General features: G+C 41.3%; 1 protein-coding gene across 1 annotated transcript in view; it reads right to left on the reverse strand.

Annotated features, from left to right (window-relative positions):
* The window catches only part of tasp1 (taspase, threonine aspartase, 1), a 30,665-nt gene extending 15,184 nt beyond the window's left edge, over positions 1 to 15,481 (reverse strand). Inside the window, exons 1-10 of the mRNA XM_061039416.1 lie at positions 15,289 to 15,481; positions 13,645 to 13,846; positions 13,394 to 13,461; positions 10,803 to 10,871; positions 10,319 to 10,439; positions 8,762 to 8,846; positions 8,598 to 8,677; positions 8,414 to 8,520; positions 5,585 to 5,704; positions 4,591 to 4,669 (exon numbers count right to left, since the gene is read on the reverse strand). Of these exons, the coding sequence (XP_060895399.1) occupies positions 4,591 to 4,669; positions 5,585 to 5,704; positions 8,414 to 8,520; positions 8,598 to 8,677; positions 8,762 to 8,846; positions 10,319 to 10,439; positions 10,803 to 10,871; positions 13,394 to 13,461; positions 13,645 to 13,804 (889 nt within the window). The 5' untranslated portion in view covers positions 13,805 to 13,846; positions 15,289 to 15,481. The remainder of the gene's footprint in view (positions 1 to 4,590; positions 4,670 to 5,584; positions 5,705 to 8,413; positions 8,521 to 8,597; positions 8,678 to 8,761; positions 8,847 to 10,318; positions 10,440 to 10,802; positions 10,872 to 13,393; positions 13,462 to 13,644; positions 13,847 to 15,288) is intronic.
* Positions 15,482 to 23,238: the final 7,757 nt, after the last annotated feature.

Below are 23,238 nucleotides of genomic sequence, written 5' to 3' on the forward strand. Positions count from 1 at the left end.
AAATAAGTTTGAGATCCTGACAAAACAAACAAAATTGAATCATCGCCGCAGGAAAGCAGAGTGAATAAAATGTACTAATTTAATATTTTTGTTAATGAATAAATCTGGTGATAAAGTTACATAATGGAAAAGATGACTCCGTTCACTAATTTCCTTTTTGAGCTCGTTTAAGAGGTTTAGTGCTACTGCAGTAATTAGATGGGCATTGAGCTTCATTATTTTAAGGTAAACATGACGGCGGCGCTTGTCTGCCAATAACAGCTGCCTTGCTTGAGGGCACAGCGGCAGTAAACGGCTGAAGCAGGGTTTGTGTTTCACTTTTCTCTGCCCAGATTCACAGCTGCTCGTGGAATTTGAAACTGAAACCACCCAGTATTAATCGCACATCTGTGCTCTCGTTGGTTGAGAATAGAAACTTCACTATCACACATTTCTGCACCACCGTTTGTTAACTTGTATGCTATGATATGAGGTAGGTATTATTTCCTGTCTCTGGTTGAACGGCCAAACACTGAACGTGCTGTTTATTTAAACTCAGAGTGTAAACAAGACAGAACTATTTTTATGAGACCACTGACTAGAGAGGACATAAAACAGCGGCAGGTTGGTAGAAGTGATGGAAGCCAACGTTAAACTAACAATCTTTATGATGCATGAAGGCTGTCACAGACTTATCCTGTATTGCACACACATGAACAGATCTGCAGTTTAAAGGTTATGATTGAAGGTGTGTTCAACATAAATATATTTTGAATAGTTGCTGAAGCTTAAAGGAAGAATGTGTGACTTTTAGGTCCAGTAGATGTCGCCCTTGAGCCCCAGCATGAAACCAAAACAAACTGTTGTTTGGCCACGCCTCCTCCATACTGAAGCCTCCGCTCTCCTCCAATGACACACCTCCAACCTCTCTCCACTCAGGCCTGAGGAGTTATGAATAAAACGCACCATAATTAAGCACCATTTAGCCTGAGAGGCAGACAAAATTGTCCTTGTCTCGAGCTGCATTGTTGTGTTAGCATGCTAATGTTAGCGCTCTTTAGTTAGCTCATAGCTTCACATTGTTGTGTTAGCATGCTAATGTTAGCGCTCTTTAGTTAGCTCGTAGCTTCACATTGTTGTGTTAGCATGCTAATGTTAGCGCTCTTTAGTTAGCTCGTAGCTTCACATTGTTGTGTTAGCATGCTAATGTTAGCGCTCTTTAGTTAGCTCGTAGCTTCACATTTCATGTAAACTGACACAGAATGAGTGATCTAAAAACTCTTACTAACATCCAAATAATCAGTGAGTATGTTCTTCTTCTCTCTAGTTCTTGACTAAAACAGCTTTTATACACAAGGGGAGGAGCCGGCCGTCCCGTCCATGTAAACACGGCTCTGACAACAACACAGCCAGCGGGACTCGAGCTTCTCCCTCATTGTAGACAGTCATGACTCAGAGACACATTTACACAGGACAGACTTGATCTCTGATAGTAAAATGTCACACATTCTTCCTTTAAATGCTTAAATTTGTAGCAAATATCACTTGAAATGTTCTGATTCTCTTCAGTAGTCCTTTTCAGAGCCTTAAGAGTTTCGCACAACATTTGCATATTTGTATGTGGCCAAGTTGACTGACAGGAAGGCTCGATTTGCACATTGTGTTTCAGCGTTGTGGAAGCACAACAAAGCAGGAGCTCCACATACAGACACAGTCAGACATGCACACACACACACACAGCGCTGTGCTCCCCCGCTGGTTCAGCTGATCCTGTCTCTCCTCTGTAACGCCTCTGTTACTACCTCTGAAGACGGTACAGAGAGGGGGGGGGGGTCACTTTCAGATTGAAGGTGAAAAGGCCCCAGGGGCGTAAATATCACGGCTTGACACGGCCGTTAACAGGGCTAGTTATGCAGCATTTGGTGTGATGCTAAGTCAAGAGAAACCGAGCATTTCGTCAAAAGGCAAACCAGGAACCACAAAAAGCCAAAAGCAGCCTCTGCAAAGTATCTCACCTCAACCCTCAACCACTTCCAAGTCGACACATAGCAGGTGTGCTGTTTTATATCTCAGATTCTGCTACTGCTTAAAGGATCAACTTTTAAAAACAAGATCTTCTTCTTGCAAAGGGAGAGACAGATATGAAAGGCTGTGTGCATGCTTACAATTAATCTTTCTGTGATGTAAAGTCTGCCCAGACTCGAGACGAAGACGAGGAATCTAAAACTTTAAAAAACAAAATAATGTCTGGCAAAAGCTCCTGTGAAAACCCATAAAGACTTAAGAATACAGCCTTGTTGTTTCTGTAAACACAAATGAGTGCCCTATAAAACATCAGGTAACTACAACAAGACTGAAAAGCAGGTCGGTAACTGTGGAGACCAGAGGCCCGGAGCGATGAGAGGTTCTCATTTAACGAGAGCAGAATGTCAGATTGGCCAGGTACTCTGCCTTTTGTAACGTGTTCCCGTAAACCGTTAGGTCCCAGGGAACTGAAAATGGCAACACAAACACAGAGTTTAACGGAAAACTGCGGGGAGAAGCCCAGACCGAAACGAGCGCAAAGCAGCAGAAGGAAGAAATGAGAGGAAAGCAGACGCAGTCAGTAAAGTAAAGACCAGACGAAGCAGGCGATGCATATAAAACAAAGAGGCACATGAGCTGCACAGAGAGTGACAGAAATAGTGAGGATCATGCTCCTCCTGTCAGGATCAAAATGACTGTTTTTCTGCGTCTTTTGATGGGAATGCCTTTCATGTTAGGAAATTAAAAACAGGTGCTGTGCTGGAACACACATTGTGCTCTCCATACATACCCATAAGGAAAGCTTCTCTTTTTTTCTTTGTGTGTGTAACTTCAAAGGCTAAAGCCACAATATAGGAAAACAGGATGAGGTGAAAATGCACGCAGAGCAAAGAGCTACACTTCATCTGCTGGGATAATTGATGAGCAGGAGATTATCACGTGGTGTAACTGCTCGTTTTAAAATCCTAAAATAAAAAGGGCTGGAGATGCTGTATTTGGACTTTCAGAACGATTAAAGAGTCTGAACACTGTGCATATAGATTAATCAGGTCAGTATGAGCTACCCTCAGTGTCTCTCAGACGGCTGGTGATGATACATTCAGACAAGCTTTAGCAGTGCAAAATGCTGGCTGTCTCAAGTCGTTCAAGCACATGTGAGTCAAGCCTCGGCCCGTCTGGTCAAATCAGCTCGTCTGCACTGAAATGCATTAGGCTACACATCCACTTCAAAAAGGTTTTAATGTTCCCCAGAAGCTCTGTCGCAGATGTCTGCACATCTTAAAGAAGTGGCCCTAATATAGTCGCTCAATCTGAAACATTCAAACCATACCGCCTGGACCCTGGGATGGAGGAACACACTGGCCTGTTTTTTGGAAACAATGTCTTAATGACGCAGCCGATCGGTCCTGAAAAGGAAGGATGCCTCTGTGCAGTTGCCTCCTCTATGTGTCTAATCTTTGATAGGTGGTTGCTTCTGTTTCTCTACCTGCAGACTCTCTTCTTCAGGAGGACTCTTGTGACGTTTCTAATTAATTTGGGGTGAATATACGGCGGATGTTGGAGGCAAAATGAAGTTTTTAAATTGCAGGCAACAGAGAGTAATTTAGCTCTCCACTTCTGCATGAAGAGAAACCGTAAACGCCACCTTCTGCACCAATCGCTCCTCCTCCCTCCGAGGCCGATTCTGCAGAGAGCGGGGGCAAAGAAAAGGAGAGAAAGGAGAGCGTGACAGGTGACAACTATAATTCATGACCGTGGCACTGACTGAGGTGGGGGTTTGCGAGGGCGGTGAGTGTCAGAGGCAGTAAACAAAACAAAGCAAAGACATGTCAGAAGATCCGCACAACTACAGAGGATAACTATGAACTTGCTAAACATGGATTTTTTTTTGCACAAAATATTTGTTCATTTCTTAGTTTTCTTCCATGCATTGTGTTTTTCTCTGTTTGTGTGAGCATGTGACCCCAAAAGACGATCTCCTCGAGGTATTCATCACCCAATCTGGAAATAAATGTAAAACAGTCGTCCTACCTATGCCAAATCATGCAAAAGTAGATAAATGAATACCACCATACACCAGGAAAGCGTTATTTGGAATCCTGAGATTCAAAGATCAGAATCTAAATCTCTGCACTTGAAGTTTGCCAGTTCTCCCATCTCTCCACTGCACTCCCAGCAGCTCTCCCTCTCTCATATCTCCAGCAGGTGTCCCATGTCAAATGTCACTGAAAATCCACAGAGCTTTGAGGAGCACCTGGCGTGCAGCTGACTAACAAAGAGCGGGGGGGAATGATGACTCAATCAAGCCGAGGAAGTGACTGATGAGAATCACTCAGCGGGAACGCTTGGAGGTCATCGGAAAGTATTTTCAAAGCTTGACTCACTGGGGCAGAATAAAAAAAAAAAAGTTTCACATCAAATATCTGTTTGTGATTCATATCAGCGCCCAAACAAAAAGGCAGGCGGGGGGGGGGGGTAAACACGAGCGCTGAGAGGACCATAACACGGTCACACACATGTACACAACTGTGAGGTCGTTTGTGTAGAGAGAGAGAGAGAGAGAGAGAGAGAGAGAGCGGTGTATACCTGAAGTACTCACTGCTGTAGAGTAAGGGTTCATGTTACAGGCATTCTCCGCCCAGCAGCCACATCCATAATGAGCAGCCTGAGAAAAGAATGGAAAATTAGGAGACTGTGTTTCCATATTTCTGTTCAGGAAACGCTCTTAAATATCATAAATCCCCAGGTAAGTCTGAGCACAGCATGCTAATGCCTGAATGAAGGAATTAAAACAGGTCTGTCTCACATTTCCAGAACACTCTTTTTACCGTTATAGGAATTCATTCAAGACTGTAAATTCTACTGGTTCGTTCCTTCTCTGTGGGGAAATTATTGAGAGTTCATTTTTCCCTGTTAGGCTGATGTTTATGCAGCTTTTAATGTGCTGTAGTTGCCATTAAATAAACGATATGTAGGAATTTGGTTTGGTGAGCTTGTAGCGCAGGTCTCAACTGCACAGACTCGTAAAACACACACAGAGAATTTAACTCCGCCCACTTCTTAGTGACTTTTGTTTTTTAAACTGAACATTAAGGGCCTGAAAAATGATTTTTTTTTGTTGATTGTTTTGTTTTACCACTGGAAGAGTGAGAGACTCAACATATTTTGTTTTGATCAGAGTTGCTGGGAATATATTTTTGTGTTGTTGGTTTTTTTTGTTTTATGTTACCTAATACAAGAATGATGATTTATTGAAGTGAACTTGTGTGTCAGTTACTGTTTCATTCCTTATTATTTATTTATAAGGTGGTTTAGTTTAATACTTTTACATCCTTTGTGTTGGTTTTTTGACAGTAAGTGTGGTGACTTAAAATAACAAACCAAAACGACTTTTGGCTGGCACCCCAGAAAACAAACAAATTAAATTAAAAGTCTTGCCACTAAAACCGTCACACAACATGTGTTTGTTGACAATCAGAGGGTGGAGGAGCCGGCTTGTATATTTATATTTAGTAATCAAAAAAATGTGTTCTGTAAATATGTTATACTGTAAATAAATATATAGAGGATGCCGGATTACCTGCCCGACCCTGCCGGGATGTTTCATTGCGAGGCCTCCGCTGGACACCGCTGCAGCTACATTCCCCTCCAGGTCCACAACCACGGCACCCACTGTGTCGAGGCACCCTGGACCATTTTCCTGCATCACAGTAAGCAGAAGAGAGGAGTCACATAACAGACGCATAGAAGTCTTTATTTTCAGATAAGAAAAGTTCATGAAAATTTCGGGCAGAACACATGAGGACACATCCAAACATTCCCTGATCTGAAGCGGAGACGAGGGGCATGAACTTACATATTTATGATTCCCTCTCCTCTGCTCTTCATATTTCATCAGAGATGTTGTGATTTCAATCAGCTCTCTTTTCTTCCCTGATTGCAGTTTGCTTTGGAAGCGACTTGTTTGTGAACCGTCGCGACTCAGACTGCGTGATGAATAGAGTTGTACAGGCTAAATGTGCAAAATGGCATCAGGACACACGATCCGAGCCCCCCCCCCCCACTCCCCTACTACCAGAAGGGATTCTTCACTGAACCCTGGAACTAAAACTACAGAGTAAAAAAAAAGGCAAATATGTCTCATCTGTCTTTGGCTCTCCTAAATCAGCCATGTCTCCGGGCATTTCAAGGCCAATGAGAACAAGAGCCAGCGATTTCCTGTCAGCCCTTATCAGCATGCGTTTAAGAAAAACACGGTAAATAATGGCTTTAGAACTTAAAGGCGTCTTTGTAATACACTTTAGATCCTCCAAATCTACACCGCAACTTGAATAATCACAGGACAGGTGCGTGTATTACGCTGAAGTGAAATGAATGAAATTACTTTTATTGCTTGGCAGAAACACAAGAGAAATAAAAAGAACATTCTGTCTGAAAATCAAAACCAGACTGCAATCACTCTTCTGTTGTTGCCCCCACCAAGTCTCTTAAACAAGATACCAAAGGAGCTTATTCCTCTTAATTGACTTTATATGTCCAAGGAAGAGGAAAGATGACGCCTAATTTGGGGGGTGGGCAGTAGCTCAGTCTGTAAAGGCCCTGACACACCAAGCAGACGGCAAACAACTAGTGGTGTCGCCTCTTGTCTTGGTCCAAAAAGTTCCACTTGAACACACCGCAAAGACTACAGCCGACGGCCAACCACCACGTAGATTCTGCACATGCATGAGAGGAAACAACTCTCCATGCCAGCAGGGGGCGGTAGTCCGTTGTTTACCATTTTCACACTGCTGTCGCTCACCACTCGTATTATAGGTCGTCTACTAATGGAGAATAATGTCTGATAAAAAGTAGAAAATGGCGCTGGCGTTGTCAGCTCTTTGTCTTTTAGTGGAAAAAAGAAAAGAAGAGGCGGAGGAGACAAATAAGGAGAAACCACACTAATGTGTGAAAGCATGGAGACTACAGAGACATGCTCAAGGGGTTTTACAGAACCTGTGAGGAGAGCTGGAGAGAAATGAAACCTCCAAACAGCCAATCAGAGAGATTCCTCTCACTGACCGCCGATGCGGACTAGCGACGGAGCTGGACACGCCTCAAAAACTAGGGCAACGATAGCTCACCGACAGCCGACGATCTCCTTGGTGTGTCAGGGCCTTAAAGTCTTGGGTTGGGAACAGGAGGATCAACGGTTCAACTGTACCCAATCTGGAAATTGGTCTGGTGGCTGGAGAGGTGTCAGATCATTTTCTGAGCATTGCTGAGGCGCCCTTGATAAAGTCACCGACCCCCCACCAGGTCAGGAGCGCGCGCTCTGGGCAGCCCCCCCCCCCCCCCCCCCTCCCACTCTGACATCTCTCCATAGGATCCTGTTTGTGCATGTGTGTTTAGCATGTTAAATAAAAGAGGGTCAAATTAAATGTCCCCTCCCAAGGTCAATAAAGTTCATCTTCTTAATGTACGTACAAACATCATAAAACGCCAGGCATGGCATGTGCATGAGCAGAGTCAGAATGTGTAGCAGCTCTGTCCAGATTTATTTGTAACTTGAACGCTCACATATTCATCTTTAATCGGTCGAGAAGTTTGTGTAAACATGAGAAAGATGGAGAACATTAAGCAACTCAAACCTTAAACTCTCACTGGGACGACTGACCTTTGGACAGAAATATCTGTGATGTGATCGTTCATCACTCACCTGAGTCAACAAACAATCCGTCGTGGTTGTTAGTCTGTGATTTGTACGGACGCATCATTAATATCATGGATTGATTGAAATGAAATAACTGTTCCGATGTATTTAAACGTTTTGGCTCCTTTTAACACAGCCGGACCAACAGAAACTTTCCCTCCTCCTTCTTCTGTGAGACTTTAGAGACTTTCAATCTTTCCTGCTTTTGACTCGGCTCGTCATCAGGATGCTCTCCAGTTGTGCTCTGGTGAAACTTTGCACCGACACTTTGATCGTTTCTTGGAAATCTTTGTGCAAACTGGTGACGAGGTTTTTCTTTGTTGGCCCAGTAAGAATGTGAGATCATAACCGTCAAAGCAAATCTTCTTGTCTCAGACGTACAGTAAGACACATTTCATGTCTTAAATATCAAATTAAACTTGATGTTTTCTGCACTTTATTGATTATTTTTTTTGTGGCCTTTTTCAGACAGGACAGCTGGGAGGAGAGAGAGTGGGCGGGTGCAGCAAACATCTGAGGTCGGATTCAGACCTATGGCCGCTGCAAGGAGGACTACAGCCTCTGATGAGGCACACAACATAACCGCTAGGCCATCGGCACTCCTGCACTTTTCTATTTTAAGCTTGATGCCATTTATTCCCATAAATTTCAGCACAACAGCCTGGGTCCAATCTGTCTTTAAATTGATCCAGATGAGAAAGAATTCACTTGACTCACATGTTCACTCGGTTGTCGTCTCTTCTTTGTCTGTTTGTGTCCGGTGTCCATTTTCTCCGCCAGCTCCATCTTCCTCTTGTTCCTCTTGTACGCGGATAAACTGAACTCTGCAGAAAACGAACATCTCTAATTAGTCTCATGCAGACGCATCCATGATTCTGAAGCAGGTCAACAAAATACTCACTGGTGGCCATCTTTTCTGACGGGCACGGTGGTATCCCGTGGCTGACGGCCCAGTCGTGTGCTCCTCGCCCCACTAGAAAGCTGAGAAAAGAGATAAAACGAGATGTCAATAAAAGATCATCAGGTCACATTATTACTACATGAATTCATACTGCTGATAATCACCAGGGAGGTATCCTGCCAGCTGATAGTTTCCCTTTCTGTGCTTCGATCAGCAGACGGTTTGCAACCAACACCGGGTTCTTCACGCCTGGAGGGAAAGTCAGAGTTTTACCTTTTCAATAAAACACACCTTCCTGAAGTCTGAGAGCTAAAAGAACACAGAGGTGAGCATGTATACTTTTTATATCAGAGCCAGAAACCTTTAATACATCATGCACGTCGAGTTATGAGGCTGGATGTTACATGATGCAGCGTTTGGTAATAAAAAACAATCTGTGCCAGTTTTCACCCCTGGGCTGCAGCGTGGCGAAACTCAGCAGCTCTTACAACATGAAGCCTTTTAGGAAAACTCTTAGAGAGACTCCAGGAAAAGAAGAATGTAGGTGGTCCCCTGTCGTGAGGATTTAAGAGGCCAAATACCTTTAGAAATCTCTAAAACAAGCAGTAGTGGAGAGGAAATCATTCAATTTAGGGTGCACTCATACTAGGCACGAGCATGTTTGAACCCTAAAGTCCAGTTGCTCTCACTAAGGTGAGTGCTTCATCCGTGCTCAAGCTCCGTACACTTCCTCCGTCCTGGCATGGATGTAAGAGGTGTGATTCGGCACGCTACGGTTGCTCATGCACGAGCACAAGCACGGGTTCACAATGTAGAAATGAAGTATGGATTCCCGCCTCCATTATCGAAAACTCCTGGAGTGTTCTGTCTGTATCTGACTAAAACGACTAAAAATAAGCCATAAAGCCAGTAAAGTAGCCGCCATGTTCGAGCTGAGTTGAGTTTGAAGTTTTTTTTGGACGTGAAATAAAAAAAAGAGAGAAGAAAAGAAAGTAATATGTACAAAACATGAAGGACATCATACAAAATGCTCTCAAATACGCTCTATATCAATTAACACGTCCGAAAGGGGAAGAAGAAGCATAAACTTATTTAATCCCATCCCCTTCTCCATTAATTTATACATTTTATCTATAAATGTGTGTAAACACACCCATATAGCCTTCAACAACTATTTACATGTGAACACGTTCTTATTTAGGGAGGCAAAAGAAAACAAAAGGAAAGAAGACAGAAGGAAAAGACAAAAAAACAAGAAACATTTTCAATAAATAAATAAACAAATATGTAAACGATAACCCCTGTAAACACCTGATGATTATTGAAACCCCCCTTCATCCCTGTACCTCGTAAAAATCATATTTTTATACTCCCTTTTTAAACTGCTTCATGTCTGCACATCACCTGAGTTCCACAGCTTCACTCCACTCTTTGAAATACAAAAACTTTTCATAGTTGCATGTTCTCTGTGTTGTTGTCAAATGTGCGTATGCAGACTCGACTGAGCGTCCCTTTTTCTTCTAAAAGCCATGCATGTGTTGTTTTAGGTAACTGTGCTCAGGCCCGTTTAGAAAGCAGGCCAGCAGGGGACTGGGAAGGAACGAGGCTACTGGGCCGAGTATGAGTGCGCCCTTATCGCCTGAACTTCCAGGTGACTTCACTCTAGAGCCACAACATCTCAGCAGTGTTTCATAAACTTCAACACATCTGTAGTAACTCACCGCTCAAAGCTCCTACGGCACCGTAATGCAGCGTCTTCCCATCCATGATACTCGCGTCACATTCGATTTCTCCCGACAGATTAAGGTTGGAGCCCATGCCCGCGTTTGTAAAAGGAGAGTCCTGAGAACAATTAAAAACATGCAGAGTCTGGAATCAAACTTTATTTGTAATCAGCTGTGCTGTCGAAGCTGATTCCTCACAGGGGGAGTGTTGTAATGTCGTTTAAATTCAGCTAAAGAAATCGTTCACACGGTTCAAAGCAAAGAGGCAGAATGTGAAAACTAAGAGTCCAAATTTACAGTAAATCTTTTTAAAGACTGTACGAAAAAAGCTGAATGTTTTTGATTTCTCTGTTAAATACTCGATAACAGTTCTCTGAAACAGAGTGAAGCTGTTTGGTATAAACAAATACACGCGTAGAATTACATTTCTTTATGTGTTTTTTTACTTTCCATAATCAAACCTGGATCAAACTCAACAAACCTCGAGCTCCACCAGCGCTGCAGCCACTGCTTCCACAGCGAGCGCCCCCGCTTTGAGCCGATCCACAGCCTGGAGACGGGACACAGAGAGAAGTGGTTATGACGACTTTCCCCTTTAAAACACCAGATACACACATTACTCAGTTAGCTTTTATACTAAACACAAATCAGTTCTGTGACACAATGATCAGATATTCAAATCAAAGACTAAATGTACCGCTCTCTATTGCACCGAGTCTTTAAGGTATGTGTACAGCAGAGAGATCAGCTGGTCATCATCACATTAGAATTCTGATCACTAATTCAAAGTGTGAAAATGAAAACATGTTTGATATTTTATGAAGAGGACGGAAGTTGATTGTAAGATTTAAGTCACTTTGATTGGACATTGATATTAATATATACGTTTTATTTATTTTCTTATGATGTGTTGACCTTCTGGACTTTGGGTTTTATGTGCAATCAGGATCCTATATTTATGATATCCTTTATGCTCAGGAAGTGAACTGGCCCCTCTCCAGCTACCAGACCAATTTCCAGGCTTGGTCCACACCGGGACTTGAACCGGCGACCCTCCGATTCCCAACTCAAGACCCCGCAAACTGAGCTACATTCAGTTTTCTTTGTAAGTATGAGAAATCACAACATGCTGAGAAGCAGAAAAAATAGATTTTTGAAGATAAATTGACCTTAATTTGAAGTCCAACATTTACCTGATACATTCCTAAAGTAAAGCTAGAGCTATGGCGGGACCATGAGGTCGTGTTTGAGTGGTCAGGATGTAAGGAACGTGCAAAAAGAAAAGGAACAATGAATGAAACCAAATACGAAGAGAAGAACCTGCTTCAGTGAGCCAAAGAACAAAGACTTCCCCGCCAACAGCAAAATGATCTTAATAGAGCCAAAGGAAAAACTGGACGGACTTCAGAACAAGAACAACAAAGTGCTGCGGTCGTTCTGCCAAAACACAGATTGGAACCCCACGGAAAATATGTGCAGCGACAGCTGTTCACAGATGCTCCCCATCCGACCTGACAACACTGACGAAGACAAAAGCTATCTCACTTTAACTGAGCCGATACGGATTATTAAAGAATCATAATAATAAACGTTAAAAGAACACATGTAAGGGTGTTTAATTGAAAATAAAAACAAGCTTCATTTATATTTATTCTGAACATCACACAGGAATGTTTACAGGAGAACTACAAGATCACAGGAGAACTACAAGATCACAAGAGAACTACAAGATCACAGGAGAACTACAAGATCACAAGAGAACTACAATATCACAGGAGAACTACAAGATCACAGGAGAACTACAAGATCACAAGAGAACTACAAGATCACAGGAGAACTACAAGATCACAAGAGAACTACAAGATCACAAGAGAACTACAAGATCACAGGAGAACTACAAGATCACAGGAGAACTACAAGATCACAAGAGAACTACAAGATCACAGGAGAACTACAAGATCACAAGAGAACTACAAGATCAGAAAAACATGCAAACAACATGTCTCTTTGTCTTTCTGAGGATGATTTGTTGTTCATTCTGTTTTGACGTCATGTTGATAAAGTGATGGAATATACGATCAGAAGTCTGTATGTTGTGTTTTATTTTGAAATTGACCGGACGGTCTGTGTGTTTCCATGTCTGACTTCCTCTACGGGGCGATCTATTCTGTTTAGCTTATCGCTGGCTTGCTCCATCGAAAATAGACTTGCAGCTAATTTAAAATGGAGCAAAGCGTATGGGCTTTAGATAGTTTTTCACACTAACATATTTCATATATATTTTAACGCCTTGGCTTTTGGCTCTGCTTGAGAGTTGACTTTTTTTCTTTTTATCACTTCCTATTTGTCTTTAGACTTTTTACTCTTTCTGTCCTGTGTTTACATTGGTCTATGTTTTACTGTGTTTATATTGTGTTTGATTGTGCAGCAAGTAAACTTTTGCTGTTTTTAAATCTGTTTTATGAATACATTTGGATTGGATATTTAAGGGGGCGCAGGTTGGGGCAGTGGTTAGCTCTGTCCCCTCACAGCGAGGAGGTTCCTGGTTTGAATCCCCGTCTGACGGGAGCCTCTCTGGGTGGAGGTTCCTGGTTTGAATCCCCGTCTGTCAGGAGTCTCTCTGTGTGGAGTCTGCATGTTCTTCATGTGTGGGTTCTCTCCTGGTTCTCCGTCTTCCTCCCACAGTCCAAAGACATGCTCGTTAGGTTAACTGCTGACTCTATATTGTCTGTAGGTGTGAATGTGAGTGTGGCTGGTTGTCGGTCTCTATATGTCAGCCCTGTGATTGGCTGGAGACCAGTCCAGGGCGTAACACAGCTGGGATCGACCCCGAATGGGAGAAAGCGGTACAGATAATGGATGGAAGGAAACAACAGATCCTGTTTGGTGCTGCACCATTCTTCCATTCTGTAGGAAAAGCCCTTAAATACCACTTTGATTGAGTATTAATGTTAATCTGTTAAACTTCTGTTTTCAGGAAATATTAAACACATTAAATACTGTTAACTGCCATCTGCTATTTGTTTGGATACACACAGTTACAGTATGAATACCAAAAAAAAGTGAACTCACTCGCTGGCAGGCTCTTTTGCACACATGCTTGTACTCCTTGGCCTTAGATTCAGAATGATAACCTGCTCCTACAAACAAAAATAAGGGGAAAAAGTCAGTGATGATAATTCACCTCATTATAGAATAAAACTGTGTCTGGAAACTTAAAAATGTAAGTTTATGGCAGATACACACGTGTCTGTAGCTGCGTTTTGTTATTCATCTTTTATGAGCTCTCAATTCTTCTCGTACATTATGTTGTTCCTTCTCACCTGCATGAACTAAAACAAATCCTCCAGCTAGTTTCGGCTTGTGATTCCTGCTGGGTTCCTGTATTTGGGACCATGAATTGAGGGGAGAGGACGGCTGCTGCTCTTCAGCAGAATTCTTTAGACTTTCCATAACCCCCACATTACTCGACAAGCCTATCATGGCCTATCAGACGGTGGGAGGGAATTCATCTTCATGGAACACCTGCAAGGGAAGAAGACATATAATAGTCATTATTCAGGGGTGAACCCTGACATGATGGTTTAATGCAGGGCTATTCAATTACAAATTCAAAAGGGCCAGATTTTAAAACCAGGAATTTGAAGAGGGCTGGACTTTTCGCATCATCTATCACTTCATCCAAAAAGGCCAGTATGCATGCTCTCACTGCTCTAATTCTGTGAGTGACACACGAGGGAAGCTGCTGTGTCTCTCTGTTGGGCTGTGCAGGTCCGCACCAGGGTTACGTCTCCGCTCATAAGCTGGAGACAAACTGTACTTTAACGTCCCTCTCCTGTGATCCCTCAAGAAAGTTAGTCCGGATAAGTGGTGTTTTTCATCGTGATGCATCCGAATGTTATATTATTTAATTACTACAACGCACTCGTTGCAACGTTGGTTTTGCGTTTGGAGTTGTTAGTAAAACAAATAAATACTTTGCAGCCCGGCACGTTTAAACCGGAGGTTTTTCACTGTATATTTTTCTTTAAATCATTTGGAAAGGCAAGGTCTGAATGTTTTGAATACCACTACTTCCGCGAACGTCCATTCTGATCAGTACGGCAAACTCTTGACACAGATATGAATGAAGTAAGATGCCTCACTTGCAAGCTAGTTACATGCCGGTATGCTGTTGATTTTTATTTTTTAAGATAAGATAAGATAAGATATACTTTATTCATCCCAGCAGGGAAATGTAGGTGTTCCAGTAACCAGCATACATACAAACACTATATCTAAATCTACATAAATATATCTGCAAACTTCCAGTTAAGAAACAAACATTTTGGATTTGTTTTTCAGTCCACAGAGTAACCCCTTACATAAATGTAAGACTTTTTAAGACCACTAAATTAAATCAAATGCCAACACCACAAAAATACTGGCAGGAGGAGGAAGAATACAATAAGTGTCTGTCTGTGTGTCTGTCTGTGTATGTGTGTCTGTCTGTCTGTCTGTGTCTGTCTTTCTGTCTGTCTGTCTGTGTGTCTGTCTGTCTGTGTGTGTGTGTCTGTGTCTGTCTTTCTGTCTGTCTGTGTGTCTGTCTGTCTGTCTGTCTGTAGGTGAAAATAAATCCAGAAATGCTTAAATAAAATAATTATTTGATGATTAAATGACGTCACAGTTATTCACGTATCTAACGACATTTGAACTACAATAAAAACTACAATTTAAAGGCTGCACACTAACTGGACGTTATTAACTTTACCAACACTTCCTGGTCTCATTATAACGCTACAGGTACGAATATCATTATAAAGTTTATCTACAGGCATTAATAAGTATGTAATGTGTTGTTGAATATAATAAAATAATTATAAAACATTAAAGAAAAGTGTTTGAAGTCGAACTGACAGCCTTATGTTTTCGTTAGCTCGTTAGCTAACAGCTAGCTAACACACACAGACAAAACAACCTGAACTTACACTTTTCTCTTTTCTCTCCTCTTTTATCACAAGTAAGACGACGTTTCCTGACATGTGTTCACTTCACATTAACGACAGCTGGACTCGAAAATCTGACTGAGATCAAAACTTTGCTGCCAAACACTTTCTCTCCTCTGTGCTAACAACGGCTAGCAGCTGTAGCATACAGAAGTACTTCCTGGTTCAGAAACGCGTTGCTAAGGAAGTGCGTTCACTGACAACAACGGCGCACGTGGGATGGAACCGGATGGAACGCTGTCGTTGCCTTTGTTTGTCTGTTAATGTAACTGAATGATGATTTAAATAAAGTATATATTTAAATAAATAATAATGCACACAAATATGAAAAAATATGAAAAATGAAATACAAATTCAATAAAAATTAAATATACTGTACATATATATATAATATTCCGAATAAAATACAATTTGAACTTAATTAGCCTAATAGCCAGTAGAAAATTACATTTGTAAGTATTTTTCCTGCTCTAATCAATAGATAAAACTGTCCATTATCTTTTTGCAGGTTGTTTTCATTTCTCAGCAAATAAATGAATATGTGTTGGATGGTCTTCCCTGACAACATGCAGACTTAAACATTGGCATGTTCTCAACTACAAATTTCAAACGATTTCAGTTCTGCCTCCAACATACCTTCAGACCTCCATCAGTCAGGAGATGGGACTTCTATAATTTTCCTTTTCCTTTTCTTGCTATCTGTTTCAAAAGTAAGAACTGAATTGGGGGAAAAGGCGTTAAAGTTTCCTGCTCCATTTACTTGGAATTCACAAAAAGACCGAAAACTTAACGATCTGCTCTCATTGGATGATTTTAAGAGGGTGTTAATTGACTTGGAGGCGGACACATCTGGCTGTAGATGTTCTCCCTGATGTGTTTGTGGATGATCTTGACAAAAGTTTGCTGTTTAAATTTCTTATTTGTGTCTTTTAATGTCTAATAATGTAATTTTTGATAACTTATTTGTTTTGATTTATGAAGGATAAGAGCATTTCACAATAAAAGTGCCAAGAATAGGGGGGTTTTCGCCAAGGGCAATCTTCAATGTTGAAAAATAAAGTCAATTTGAAAGTGTAACATCCTGCAGTTCCTGGAGTGTCCACTAGAGGCTGGCTGCAGAAGCAACAGGAAGTCACATACACACCCATTCTAAAAAGCCTGTTTTTACAGCAGAGATGAACATGTTTACAGCCTGGTTCAAAAAAACAAATAGGTGTGATTAGCTCATGTCTCGATGGACACACACTGTACGGGGGGTGAATGTTTTGATGACTCATCAGTTTTGATTTGATGAAGGATAAGAGTTATTCACAATAAGGCGTGTAGCTGACCTGATTGACAGGTGAGCGCGGTGTAACGGTTTGTCAGGAGGTTTAAAACCCGCCTCAGCTCCAGCTCTCAGCCTGTCGTTAGGTTGACTGAAAGTTAGACTGAGACAGCATTTCCAGCATGGAGACCGCCATCGATGGGACTCCAGCGCCCCCTGCAGGAACAAACGGGGGACGCCACTCAGGCTTCATCCATTAATATTTACAAATGGCGCAAATCAAAAGATGAAACAAAGTTTATCTTGCTGCATTAAAACAAAAAGCATACACTGAATGGTAAATATGCAACACAAACATGAATCCATTTTTTTTGGTCAAAGGCTGACCGTCTAAACAAACAGACACTTTCAATAGACGATTATTATTATTAGTCTTTTGTCTCTTTGTTTTTCGCTGCATGGTATATCTTCCGTCTCTCCTTCTGATCAGGGCGAGGGGCTTGTTTCTGTTATTGAAGCCAAAGTTTTATGGGTGGAACAACACAAGCACATTCCTTAATCATAATGTGCTGTGTAATGTTGTTTTCTTTGGACCCAGTCAACAGAGATGAAAGAGTTCCACTGAGCAATACATCTAAAGAGAGAGAGAGAGAGAGAGAGAGACCTGAGGAGGGGCCCCGTAGACTTTAAGGGGGTTAAAGGGGACTTTGGTTACCATCAGATCTCTGGGTTTAACTCGTTGTAGTTGTTGATGATGTTCAGAGGAAACTCCAATTTAAAGTAGTGGGGTGCAAATGGCCTAGAGGTTAGGTAGTCCTCCAGGCGGGCTACCCAGGTCCAAGTCCAAAGCTGCAGATCCTCTTCTGCATGTCATTCCCCACTCTCTCCCTCTCTCTTTCTCCCGGGTTTCCTGCTCTGTCCACTCTCCTCTCTAGACCTTAAAGTTGAGCTGTGAAGCTGATCCCCATTTTTAAACTCTCATACAGTGTTACAACGCTGGATGCCCAAATTAAACGTTTCAGATCATGAGGTAAACATATGTTGGAGTAATCCCAGGATTACCTTGTTTTGCAAATTACGGCATAGTTCCTCCAATATGAAACCAAGAATTTCACCAGATTACTTCAAGCCTCTACATGATCCGATTAAAACTTCTTACATAGACTCTCTTCTCCCAGCACTGGAGAACAGCCCTCCCCTGGCAGCCCTGCAGCATTCTGCCCCCCTGAAGGATGCCAGAGAGCTGACCAATCAGAAGAAAGTGGGCACGTTGCAATGTATGAACTGATTGTAATATGTTAATGCATTTGGGAAATTAAGTTCTATGTTTTGATTTGTTGTGATTTCTGAAAAGTTCTTGAGTTTGTAGTTTTGTGAAATGATGTTGTGATGCTTGAAATATCTGAGTTTTAACCATCAGGGCCATCATTGTGAGACATTCTTCCACTGTCAAACTGCAAAGATGAAACCAGAAGGTATTATTGAAGTATTATTTCAGCTATAACGGGCAGACTGTTGACGCACTGGGTTATTCTGTCTGGCTGAGTTGAGGTGTTATGACATGGGAAGAGATCAGACACATAACAAATCAGAGCTGAACTGATTTTAGATTGAGCGGTATTTCTCTGACAGCATTTTTCTTTCTCTCAAAATACTCTGCCCTGGTATCCAGCAGATTCTCATTTGGATGGGTATCTGTGCATGATCAGATCTTTGCCTTTCTGCCTGAGCTTTAGTGTTTTGTTAAATATTGAAGTAACTGTGTTGGAAGAGAGAGAAATCAAAAGGAACAAAGAAGCACCGCCTGAGCAGAAACACCAAACTGTTGGTGCATAAAAAAACATTGTAAGTTGGGATGCCTTCTGTGCATACCCTGAGAAACACGACCAATCTTTTCTACTTGAGTTCAGCCAGCGATCAGGAAGGAATTCCTGCTGCTCGGAGCGGGCGGAAAAGCAGGCACGCTCTGGTGTGAAGAGACATGCTGGATGGGGGCTTTATTAAACGGAGTTAAATAAACAGAGGGAGCTGCTGCAACACATTCTGCCAAAGCTACAACCCACAGGAATCCTGCAGGAAAAGAATACTCACAGTGTGATGCTTTTTTAATCCAACCTCAAACCCCGCTCTGAGGACGTAGACTAAACACAGTAACACTCAGTAAACCACTTTATTCACATCAGTGCATCACAATGCATCTCATGACAAATTGCACTGACAGATAGATTATAGGCTACGGTCGGCTGTGATATATAATCAAAGTGCTACATTGTCGTAATCATGAATAAAACAGGTACCAAAGAGACAAGACCTTCTATTTGAATTTAGAAATATAAGACTATAATCTCCACTAACAAGAGCACTGTAAAAAAAACAACTAGTTATGACTTAAAAAAGTTAGTGTCTGGGTTGCCTTAAAATGTTAAGTTACCTGAACTTAAAAAAGATAAGTTGAGATAAATAGTGATTATTCCAAAGAAATAAAATGTTCTATAGTCAAATAAACTTGACATCAAGTCAGTTGTACTTAAATCTTTAAGTTCACAAAACTTTTGAACACAACTCAGTTCCTGTGAAATTATCTCGTTATCTAGTTGAGGCAAAATGCTCTTTCAATTTCTTTTGACTTGAAATCCAAAGATAAAATACTTTATCAAAAGTTGAATCCATCTAAAATATTGAGTTAAATGAATTAATCAATTTAAATTGAATATATATTTATATTTTAGTCAACTTAAATCAGTTCAGCGTATACATTTTTAGTGATTCTCTTTGCTTTTGTGGAAACTTTCAACTTCCTTCCAAATAAAAAAAAAAGGTATAATCTCTACAGGTTATTCATTTTATCATAGAAACCAACTAACTTTAGTTCTTCAACCTTTGATAGCAGATCAGATCAAATAGCACATCTAAACATTTACAAATGTTTTTACCGCTTGTTGGTAAAAACATTTCCACCCAAGAATGTGCAAAAAATCTGTTGTCCTTTTGTTGCATTTATCATTTATCGGTCACTTTTCTCAGTATTTTCAGATGCAATAAATGTATAAAATCAGGTAATTTACACATTTAATGAGGTGATCTTACTGTGGTAACACAAACATTTCAGAAAAGATCTGTGAGACAATGTCCAAATATTTTTTGGAAGCTTTCAGAAAACTCCCGACCTCACAGCTTTACAAAGAAGCTGTATGCAACAGACCCATGAGCATAGCTACCGTATGCTACCAATAGTCCTTCATGCCATGCTGCTTGATCTGATGCTCCAGGACGACCTCATCTTCTATCACCAGGAGGATGCTGACGTTCATGTGCTTTGTTATGCCGTCCTCAGTGTCTGTAGATTTACTAAAGACAGAAAAAACAGATATAGCTGTAAATTGTTTGTAATACTCTCTGAGAAACAACATTTTTAGCCGGCAGATCCCCCTATAATCCTTCACTCTGTGAGTGAACTGAGCACAGACACAAAATATGGCAGCGCCCAGTAAGACCTCAGGGTTTCTCTCTTCCTGTAACCCTAGCCCTGTGGTAACACTTAGGGGGGTTTACAGTCAGCTGAATCAGCACATAGAAAACTTGACAACATTGTGACAAAGTGGGTGAGGAGCTCTTCTCTTAATCACCACTTGTCACTTAAGTCTTTATTTAATATCAAATCACATCATTAATTACAGTTGTGTATTTAGCTTTAATTTATTTTTGCTTGTGTAACATTGCAGCACTTCGTACTATCCCCGGTTTGTTTGTGTTAGCAATAAGTTACAGTTCACATCAAAGCATAAATTAACTTAAAGCAAACATACAGTCTTGACTTAGTTCAGTCATTTTTATTTAGTTTCTGGAACTGCAAAATATCATTGATTGTCTTACCCATACTTACCTCTGTTTGTTCTTTTGTTCAGTTTCCCATGTGGTTCCATGCAGCTAAAAGGGGATAGGCCAGCACTTCCTGGGTACTTATCAGATTGATGATGTCATCGCTGATATCACTGGGGCAGACCATTTTGAAGGGGTTTTATTTCTGAGAAATGTTTTCTTTCTAATAATTTCTTTCATGTTTGAGTTACTGGTAGAATGTAATTTAAATATTTACAGTAAATTTAGGTGAGTAAATGATCTGAGGTTAATTTAAGGGTTTATGTAGATTTCTTTGCTTTAAGAGGAAAGTGTAAACCCACTACTTGAGTTGTGCTGCACCCAGCTACGGCCATTTTATTAATGGGGCCATCTATAAAGCCAGGAGACGTGTGCTCTCGCATGAGGAGAGGTGAGGATGTGCTGCCTATAACATGTTTCTTAGTCTGATTTAATCATGAAGTAAGTTGCCTTGTTTACATTGAACTTTTGTTAAGTTAACACGTGTTTGTTTAATCACTGTAAAACTCACCTCTTGGAAAATCTTCATCTGCTGAGTTGCCTTTCTACATCCTTCCTAGACACTTGTGCTAACTACTTTACAAACATTTACATTGACCTTTCTTTCTTTCTAGCGATGTGGAAAATTCCAAGCTTCGGTCTGCAGGGACTCAGACTTTTTCTGACAAAGTCCAACCAATCAATGTGAACACTAGTGTGCCAATTTGTAAGTGTGGAACTACTGTTTTTTTTTTGTTTCAGATGCAGGCAGATCCCAGTCTCTCCTCCTCCAGTGGTTCAAACTGGAGCATTGTTGTTGCTGATAAAATGGTTATCCTGTTTTGATCAGAGTTATCAAACCATCCTGCTGCTTCTGGTCATCTCAGTAAGTTCCTCTCGTCTCTGACTCACTGTTTGCTATCTGTCAGGGGCCTGTATCAGAAAGAAGGTTCAACAAATTCTCAGGCTGTGTTTGAAACATCTACTATACTTGAGTACGTACTGATTTCTCTGGCAAAATATTCAGTAGATCATCAGACCAGTCTTCGCTGACTGTTTCCCACAATGCAAAGCGCCAGGTCAAAGATTGAAAAGATGGACAGCTATAGTACCAGAGAAAATAAATACACAAATCAGACAATTTAACCAGATATTGCAATCTCTGCTCCTCTGTATACCTATTGAAAAATGTTTATTGAAAATAATTAATTTAACTGATTCTGATGATTCACATACTTTGCATTTCAGAAACTGAAGTGGACACCATTGATGTTTACCTGGACGGACAGTTTCTGGTGGTCTGTGAAGAAATGGAAACCTTCATTCAGACATCAGGTCTGTTTTTTGAGTCCATACCTTAGTTGACATCCTGTTGATTTAAAGTTATATTAAGTTGACCTCTTTTATAGGCCTAGTTCTTATAATTTGGTTTGTAAACTAGAGGTACTTATGTGCACATGGACATTGATGACTCTCTTAATTATGAATGGGTAAAGTCTGCCATTCTTGCTAAAAATTACATTAATCCTGAGACTTACAGGCAAAGGTTCTGCTCCCTGGACATCAACCCTGATGAGAGCCCTAAAGAGTTGTATGTGATGCTCAAGGAGCTCTTTGGGAAATGGATCCAGCCAAAAGGTAAAAGCATCCAAGAAGTAAGTGAAATAATCATCCTACAACAATATTTGAAGATGTTGTCCCCTGAGCTTCAGGTATCGATCAAAGAGCATGACACAGATTCAGCAACGGGGGCTACCAAGCTGGCCGATGTCTCTGTGGCTGCACGGAAGAAGGGTCAACCATGGAGCTACAATGTATGGAGGATGACAAAGGACAGCCACAAACCAGCCCAACAGTTCCAACAGGGGGAAGCATCCAGTGTGGGTAAGCCTCCCATGTGGGAGGGGCCAGCCAGCTAGCAGACCAACAAAACCCTCCATCAAAAAGCTAATTTGTTATTTACGTGGACTTGAAGGCCATACTAAACCCATCTCGGCTAAGATGACACAAATGTGCTTAAAAATGACTTTTATATTAAAATGCAAAACATTGAAGTTAATGGAACCATTCTTAGGGCCTTGCTTGACTCTGGCAGTGATTAGACACTGGTACACAGGAAGTTTGTACTACCCAACATTGTCAGCAGCAGGGACACCATCCTTATCTGTTGTGTTCATGGAGATGAGAAGCCTTATCCAACAGCTGACATCTACATTAATGTAGAAGGTCAAACTTACCTTTTGAACATTGGAGTTGCTGATAATCTGCCTATTGATGCTGTTCTAGAAAGAGACCTACCAGTTCTTTTTGATTTGTTGGAGCCAGAACAAAGCAGACAGTGTAACGCTGTGGTAAACAGAATGCAGGCCATGCAATCCAATGAGCTACTTTTCAATAAGGAGTTGGAGACCACACCTGGGAAGTCTCAGAAAACCCAAAGACACAAGAAATTCCAAAAGACAGTGATGACACCACCAACCGGCACTGAGCCAGAGTTACCACTAGGGTTTCAAGTTCCAGGTAATATAAGTGATATGCAGAAAACTGATCCGTCTTTGGTCTCTCTTTTCCAGAAAGCAAAGGAGAAGGAGCCGGAAGCTGAGTTGGACATCATAAGTGATGAGAATATCCTGCAAAATGGCATCCTCTATCGTCAACAAGAGTCAGCGTTGCAGGTAGTGGTTCCCTAAGCAGCTAGAAACGCCATACTTGCCTTGGGGCACTCGGTTCCCTGGGCTGGCCACCTGGGCCCACAAAACCACAGCGTGCATTAAAAACCACAGCGTGCATTAAAAACCATTTCCACT

This window comes from Labrus mixtus, chromosome 6 (assembly GCF_963584025.1).
Source record: "Labrus mixtus chromosome 6, fLabMix1.1, whole genome shotgun sequence".
Classification (NCBI taxonomy): domain Eukaryota; kingdom Metazoa; phylum Chordata; class Actinopteri; order Labriformes; family Labridae; genus Labrus; species Labrus mixtus.